Source organism: Acomys minous (genome assembly GCF_964271855.1).
Source record: "Acomys minous genome assembly, chromosome: 5".
Classification (NCBI taxonomy): domain Eukaryota; kingdom Metazoa; phylum Chordata; class Mammalia; order Rodentia; family Muridae; genus Acomys; species Acomys minous.
The window spans coordinates 81,548,080-81,556,760 of record NC_140494.1 but is presented as its reverse complement, the minus strand read 5'-3'; the positions used below and the strand labels follow the sequence as shown (position 1 = coordinate 81,556,760).

General features: G+C 39.5%; 1 protein-coding gene across 1 annotated transcript; it reads left to right on the top strand.

Moving 5' to 3' along the window:
• The first annotated feature begins 2,800 nt into the window (after positions 1 to 2,800).
• On the top strand, positions 2,801 to 5,406 carry LOC311598618 (uncharacterized protein). Its single transcript, XM_084783837.1, has 3 exons — positions 2,801 to 2,932; positions 3,963 to 4,036; positions 4,762 to 5,406. Exons 2-3 carry the CDS (start codon positions 3,992 to 3,994, stop codon positions 5,170 to 5,172), a joined length of 456 nt encoding a protein of 151 aa, XP_084639963.1. The 5' UTR covers positions 2,801 to 2,932; positions 3,963 to 3,991; the 3' UTR covers positions 5,173 to 5,406.
• The last annotated feature ends 3,275 nt before the right edge of the window (positions 5,407 to 8,681 follow it).

Here is an 8,681-nt window from a genome sequence, read left to right as displayed (position 1 = left end):
TAATGTTATTTGATGAAGTCATTGGAAAAGTTTTAAAATTAAATTATTTTAGAATTAAGATTCCTAGCCTGTCCTAGTGTCCCAGGCCTTTAATCTCAGCACTGGAGAGGTAGAAGTAGGCTGGTCTCTGGATTCAAGCCCAGCCAGGATATCAAAGTGACTGCAGGACAACCAAGGCTCTACAGTGAGCCCTAGGTACTAAACTAAATGCAATAAACAAATGAGGAGTATTCATTTTTTCCTAAAATGAAACATATTTGTATTAGAACATGTAAATAAATAATTTATCTATTTGATAAGAACTATGATATATATGTAATTTTTCAAGTTTATATATAGGAATTTAAAATAAAATATTTAATTCAACTTGTACACTGAGGACGAAGTGGCAAGGATTTCTCTATGAGTTTGATGCAAGCCTGGTCTCATTTTTTTTTGTAAGAGTTTTTTTTTCACAAATTTATTATTACTGACATTTTTATGAAAACTTAATCTTTATCATATCATAACATGGTTTTTAAATTTCTCATCTTTTTTTCAATATTATTTTATTTTTCAACCTGGTGTTATTTATAGTGAGATCTAGCAAAGATAGAGCTACAAGAGAAAATTGCTCTGAAAAAAAAAGATATTTATACTAAATTCAAAATCTATAATTTGACTTAAAAGAAATAAATACATAATTAGTTTTTAATTAGTGCTAGTAAATTGTGGAAGAGGGGTTTTCAATTTGTAATCACAAAGTAGTCAGGGTCTCTAAAGGAAAAAAAATTGATAAGGTGACTGTAAAACAAACAGGGCACTTATTAGACTGGATTACAGGATTTGAGTAGTCCAGCAATGGCTGTCTCACAACCAGAAGACCCATAATCCAGTTGTTAATCCCATAAGGTTGGATAACTCTACAATACAAATACAGATCTGGAGGATTTCTGGATAGCTAATTGTCTCCAGTCTCGGTGAGAATCCTGGTGAAGTTGGATTTTGTATTGATCCCAGCAGTAACATACACAAAATGGAGGTCATGAGGGAGGGCAAGCAGGAAAAAGCAAAAGCTCCTTCCATTTCATGTGGAAGGTCAACAAAAGAGTGGCCTAGGTTGACAGTGAATCTTCCTACTTGAAATTCTCCCATAAAGGAAATGTCTTTTTCTCCGAGGTGTGGTGGTACATGCGGTAAATCTAAGCACATGAGAAGCATCTGTGGATTGGAGGCCAATTTGGACAACATAGTAAGTTTTAGGATAGTTAGAGATACGTAAGAGAGACCCTGTCTCAGAGAGAGGTAGTGACAGATGAGGAAAGAGAGAGAGAGAGAAAGAGAGAGAGAGAGGAAGACAGAGAGAGAGACAGAGAGAGAGAGAGAGAGACAGAGACAGAGACAGAGACAGAGACAGACAGACAGAGAGAGAGGGAGAGAGGGAGAGAGAGAGAGTAGAGAGACTCCTTATTGTGTGTCCAAAAGCTTAGCATTTTAATTTTACTAAATCTTTCCATCACAGTACTTTCTTCAAAGTTATTGCTACCTGATCATTGGAATGGTCTGTGATAAACCCTGCCTCAGCCATCTAACTGCAGCCAAATACCCAGAAGGCAAAAGCAACCCTTAGGGTGTGCCTAGGCTTTTACAAAGGAGATTATACAAGGTAATTCAATTATGCTAATGCCAACATGCTCCACCTCAGGGTGGAGTCTTCAGATATCTATATAAGAGCTTGCTAAGCATAAAACTCAGTCAGTTCAGAGGCCCTAGGGGGTCGTTACACAGTGGAGCACCTCTTCAAGGTACAGCTGTTGTCCAGAGAGATCAGAAGGGACAGCCTCTCTGAAGCAACAAGCAGACCTTCCTGCAAGCTTTGATAAGACCAAGGATCTGGAGCTGAGTGGAAACCATCAGTCTATAGATTTATACTTTCTCCTAGTACAGGAATTCTCATATAGAATTACATTTGATAGTTAATGTAGAGAATGCTCTTATTTTCAGTTCACTATGGAGCTACACAATTTTAGTCTATCAAAACTTTAAAATGTAAGATTAATATGGTTTTTTCATTACACTATGCCCCATATGAATCTAAATTTGGAAGGTATGGATGTGTACTTCATAATCTGATTTTTAGCATGGTGTCTGTAAATATTATTTATTATAAAAACACATAATTCTAAATATATGAGACCTTCCACAGTGAAAGAAGTTATACTCTTGTGTCTCAAATAGGTTTTTAACCTTTTAGAGAATATATTACCCGTGTATTATATGACTCATTTGTTTACTGACCTCACACTTTTATTGATCTCCTTGTGTTGAGGGTTCATGAACACCTTTCATACCATGCTTTGTTTTCCAGCCATAGCACCAAAAAGGTGAATAAAAAGATATTGGAAACCACTCAGTATTGTTGGGTGCTAGCTGGGGATGTCTCAGGAGATAAGAGAATCCTGAGAGTGAAGCAAGTCTGTGCTTACTAATCCTGTTTTATAGGATACTTGGTACTACTGACCCTCAGGGAGATTAACCAATGACTATTAGTATATTTGGTTTTCATGTGGGTTGTGGTAGTGTGCTTGTGTGTTTGTCTCATTAGATTTTATTAAAGTGAAGTTAACTATGCCCTTGTTATCCTTGGTGCACTGTAGTTAGCCTCTGTGTGTTGGCATTTTCCTTTTATTCTCTTGTGTAGGGATGGATTTGTGGATAGGTACTGTTTTGATATGGTTTTTCATGGAATACCTGGAAATCAGCTGATTTCTTGCTCTGCCTCTTGACCTCGGGCTAACTTTATTAAATCTAGTGTTGTTGAAACCTCTTGGATTAAAGCTGTGTGCTAGGGCTCATGGCACCCCAAACCAAAGGCTGCCTTTTGCAATTCACTGTCTCAAGGATCACAATGGAATCAAATATCCTGCAAAGGCATCAGGAATACAACAACCTGGTAATGCTATGTCTACCATCTTACTTGTAGTCCTGGAATATTAGGTTGCATGGGAGAAACAAGGGGGCACTTTAGTAACTTTAGTCTAGATTGGCATCTGTGGTTTCTTGATATATCCAAGGCCTCTGTGCAGGCCTTCTGGCTTTCTGTTCTCTTCAGAAATGTTTGTTGTGATTCTGATAGGTTTGCCACTACATGGTACTTGGCCATTTACCTTTGTGGAGTTTAATAATGTTTTCTTTGTTCTGTATGTGTTGTGATTTGATCGTTTTGTGGCAAGAGGATATTATACTCTCAAGATATCTTAATGACAGTCTTGGTAGCACACACCTTTATTACCAGCACTGAGGAGGGACAGGCAGGCAAATCACTCTGAGTTTGAAGCCTGCCTCATTTAATGTGAGAGTGGTTTTTATTTCTTCTTCTTCTTGTTCTTCTTCTTCTTCTCCTCCTCCTCCTCCTCCTCCTTCTCTTCCTCCTTTTCCTCTTCCTTCTCTCTCTCCCTATCAGTCTCCATCTCCTTCTCCCTCTCCCTCTCCCTCTCCCTCTCCTCCTCCTCCTCCTCCTCCTCCTCCTCCTCCTCCTCCTTTTTGGTTTTTGGAAACAGGGTTTCTCTTGTGTTCTGACTGTCCTATAGTAGCTTGGTAAACCAAACTGGCCTAATACTCACAGAAAACTGCCTGCCTCTTATTCCCAATTGCTGGAATTAAAACAGTGCTCTACCAAGCCTGTCTTACTTAACCCAGGGATAATCTGTAAAACAGAGCCCAAGCTGTCCTGGACTCACTTTGCAGAGCAGGCTGGCCTTGAATTCCCAAAGATTTGGATGCCACTGCCTCAGGAGCTGCTGAGATTAAAAGCCTGTGCAACCATGCCCAGTTTCCTTGACAGTCTGAATAGGCTTTGCTTTATTTGTGAGAGGGATTACCTGGTAATTAAGTTACCTCTCTCTTTTTCTATATAGAAGGAGAATTAGATTAGAAAGACACTGTCATTTGCAGCTACCCAATCCCTGTCTGTGTCTCTGTAGTGGAGCCATTAAGAACAAACTCTACAACCATGGAGGGGGCTTCAGGAAACTCAGTTCCAAGCCAGCCTTTAATCGTGAGTATATAATTCACATTAACTGTGGAATGGTCATCCTTGTTTTCTCTTACTACTTAAAGCTCCCTATGTTCATGCACATTTGTACTATAAAATGAAATTATCTCAAAAAATATAACTTGGTGTCCTGTGAAAGCTGCTGTTTGCTAATAGTATTTGGAGGAAATGTAGGACATAATTCATCAGTCCATAATGACAACTTTATTCTATGATCTGTATTTCGGTAAGTTTTTGCCCTTCTCTGGACAGCTAGTGTTCTTGCCCAAACTGGAATGGAGGGCTTCTGCACTAGTGATGCCTGTGTGCCACTGAGGGTAGATATGTAAAAATCAGTGACCATGAGAAAGAAAAGCTGAGAGATGCAGCTTGACAGGAAGACAGAGGAAATCTGTTTGCACCTGGCTTCATAGAGAAAGACATGCCCAGCTTTTAATCCTCCCTAGTCACATGACCTAGGTGGATTAGAAGCCTCCTAACTAGAACCTTCATAACACAAGCCTTGGTACCTTGGTAAAGATTCAAAATATGTTGCCTCTTCCTCCACATTTTTGTGTCCTAATATTTGAGTTTTAGAAACTTTCACAGATAAGTTTAATCTATACCTTGATTTGAGAGCTGTTTCTCTTGAGAAAATGGAGGATAGACCAGACAAAAACTGTGACAATTGTGTATAACTAGTAGTATATAAGATCCTGTGCTGTTTACATTTCTCTTTGTTTTCAAAGGGAACACTGAGAAGAAGCATGATACCCGAGAAACTACAAGAGAAGAGAGAGGCTTTGGAAGCCAAGAGAAAGTTCAGGGACAAAACGAAACCCCAGCAGCTGTCTGCTTTGGAGAGGTTGAATGACCCTCAGTCTGGAGACAGGAAAGGGAACTTTTTACATCCACTGGATACTAATACCCCTGTCAACCAAAGTACACTGGGAATGCAGGATGAAGCCAGCGGTGTTAAGGATCTGCCTACTTCCTCAGAGTTCAGCCCTGCCCAATGCCCATGTTTGGAAGAGGAGCAAGAGGAGGAAGAGGAGCAGTCAGAATCTTTCCACAGTCCAGGGGTAACATTGCCAGTGTCTCTTCAGCTGTCACCATCTTATGAAAGAAGAGGAGTGACTACTGAAGACATCCAGAAATAGGCCCTGAAGGTGAAGAGAGCCAGAAAGAGACTGGCTGAGGCCTTGGAGATAGACAGGCTTGCCAGGCTGGCAGAGAACATGAAGGACTGAACAGAAATGGGTTTTCAGAAATCCACATTTTAAAATTTTCAAAGCACATATTGTGACCTTTTTAAGTTCTACTTGAAGTGTTTTTATCTTACTTGTGTGTAATTTTATATTGATTTATTAAAAACTATTTGCTCTAAAAACCAATCAAGTCTCCTTGCCTGATTTCTTTCTTTTCCCACATGCCCTCCCTTCTTTCCCCTATTTTCTTTCCCTAGTACTCAGAGAGGGAGAGCCCTTCTCCCTTATCAATTAACCCCAGCCTATCAAGTCTCATCAAGACTTCCTGTATCCTCTTTCTCTGTGTCCTGGTAAGGGAACTGGCAACTGGTAAGGGTCTCAGGCAACTGAGTCCAAGGCAAGGAAAGCCCTGACCCCTTAACAAGGTCCTTTATGGTGATTGAGATGCCTATTGACTACATCTGAGCATGGGTCTAGGTCCTCTCCATGCATGGTACTTGGTTGGTGTATCAGTCTTTGGGGACTTCACTGGTACAGATTTTTTTGGCTCTCTTGGAACCCTGTGGAACTCCTTTCCTCTCTGGGGCCTGCTATTCCTGGATTTATCTGTGGGACTTCCTGTACTCTGTCCAAATTTTGGCTGTGTGCACAAGATTCTGCTCTGATTCTTTTTTGTGCAGAGTATTGCACAAGACAGCTATGGAAGACTCCTCTGCTTATCCATCTATTTTACTGCACTCACTGTTTATTCTTCTTTCCCATCTGAATGACAGTGAATGATCTTGCAAGGTTCCTCCTCATTACTTAGCTTCTCAGGTGTGTGTGTGTGTGTGTGTGTGTGTGTGTGTGTGTGTGTGTGTGTTGCAATACGGTGATCCTTCATCGTATCCTAATATCTGCTTATAACTGAGTGTTTACCATGCTTGTCCTTCTGTGTCTGGTTCACTTCACTCAGCACCTTTTCTAGCCCCTTCTATTCGTCTAAGGATTTCATGATGTCTTTATTTTTGTCATTTTTTTGTTCATTGTGTAGATGGACCTCACATAACAATATCCATTATGTGGTTGAGGGACATCTAGATTGTATCCACTTTCTGGCTATTTCCAGTAATTCAACTATGAAGAGAGTTGAGCAAATACCCTTATTGTATGGTGGGGCATCTAGTAAGTATATGTCCATTAGAGGCATAGATGAATCTTTTGTTTGACAAACCACCAGATTGATATCCAAATTGTTTGTACCAGGTTGCACCCCACCAGGAATGGAGGAATGATCCCCTTGTGCCACATTCTCTTCAAGTATGTGCTCTCACTTGAGGCTTTTATGTTACTAATTCTGATAGGTGTTGGTTGGAATCTGAGAGTTGTTTTGATTTGCATTTTCCTGAGGGCTAAGGATGTTGAGCAATCATATGCTTCTCAGCATTTAGATAATCTTCTTTTGAGAATTCTCAGTTAAGAACCATACTACATTTTTTTTTGTTCTGTTTTTCAAGACAGGATTTCTTTGTGTAGCCTTGGATGTCCTGGACTCGCTGTGTAGACCTGGCTGGCCTCGAACTCACAGCAATCTGCCTGCCTCTGCCTCCTGAGGACTGGTATTAAAGGCGTGTCCCGACACATCTGGCCATACCACAAATTTTAATTGGCTTATTTGGTGTGTTGTGGCTCTTTTGATAAAATTATTTTTATATGTTTTAGATATAATCTCTCGTTGATATACTGTTGGTAAAGATCTTTTCCCACTTTGCATGCTGGTTTTTTTTTTTTTTTTGACTGTGCCCATTGTTTTATAGAATTTCTCCGTTTCAAGCAATCTCAATTACTAATTGTTGATTTTAGCATCTGAGCTGTTGGTGTTCTGTTCAGGAAGTTGTCTCCTCTTCCAATGACTTCAAGGCTCTTCCCAAATTTCTCTCCTACTAGATTTCCTGTTTCTAGTTTCACATTAAGGTCCTTGATCCACTTGTATTTGAGTATTGTGCAGTGTGACCAATATGGATCTATTTGCATTTTCTACAAGTAGACATCCAGTTAGACCAGTATCCTTTCTCTAAGATGCTACCTCTTTTCCTTTGTATGGTTTTACCTTGTTTGTCAAAATCAAGTGTCCTTAGGTGTGTCACTTTCCTTGGATCTTGAATTTGATTCTATTCTCCCACCAGTCTGTTTGTATGCTATCCCCACGCATTTTTAAAATCACTGTTGCTCTATAGTACAGATCCAGATCAGGGATACAGATTCCTCAGAAGTTGAGAAGTACTCTATCAAGGTCTCTAAACAAGGTCTCTACTTTGATAGAAATTCCATTGAATCTGTAGCTTGCCTTTGTGAAATTGTCCATTTTTACTCCACTAATCCTACTGATCCCTATGCTTGTAAGATATTCCCAGGGACTGACAAATTCTTCAGTTTTTTTTTCAGTCTTTCACTTGCTTGGTAAGAGTCACACCAAGGGCTTTATTTCATTTTATTTCATTTTTGGCTACTGTTAAGTGTGTTATTTCCCTAATTTCTTTCTCAGCCCATTTGTCTTTTGTATACATGGTAGCTACTGATTGTTTTTAGTTAACTTTGAATCCAGCCACTTTCCTCAAGGTGTTTTCATCCATAGGAATTCCCTGGTAGAATTTGTGGAGGCACTTCTGAATACTATCATCCTGAATAGTGATGCTTTGACTTCCTCCTTTCCAATTTCTATCCCCTTGATCTCCTTTAGTTGTCATTGCTGTAGGTAGAATTTCAAATACTATATTGAAGAGATTTGACAGAGTGGACAGCCTTGACTTGTCCCTGATTTCAGTGGGATTGCTTTTATTTTCTCTCCATGTAGTTTGAAGTTGGGTAGAGGCTTGCTGTATATTGTCTCCACTAATTTTAGGTATGTGCCTTCTGTTTTTAATATCTATTAGACTTTTGGCATGGGTCAGTGCTTGATGCTTCTCTAGTATGCAAGGAAATGATCATGTTTTGGTTTTTCTTTTTCCCAGAATTGTTTGTATGCTGGATTACCTAGATTGGTCTCTGCCTATTTAACCACACCATCATGACTGGTTTACATGCTGATAGGTCAAAGTGCATGATATTTTTTCTGTTTCCTTTGGTTAGGTTTGTGAGTCTATTATTAAGTATTGTTCCATCCATGTTCATGAGGAATATTGGTCTAATATTCTCTTTTCTATTTGCATACGTGTGTAGTTTAGGTTTTTTGGTTATATTTTTGTTTACCTATTTGTTGTTGTTGTATCTTTATTTTTGAAGGTTTCAGACTGTGTTTCTCTTCTTCACTTTTATCCCAGATACTTCTCTTTATACCTGAGGGTGTTCCCAATCACAGAAATTGTCTCATTTTTCTCCCCAAGTTCTGAGATTAGAGTTATATGCCCCTACACCTGGTTGCCTTTTGATTTGTCAAGACAAGGTCTGTAGAGGTAACCTTGGTTGCGCTGGATCCAAGCCTC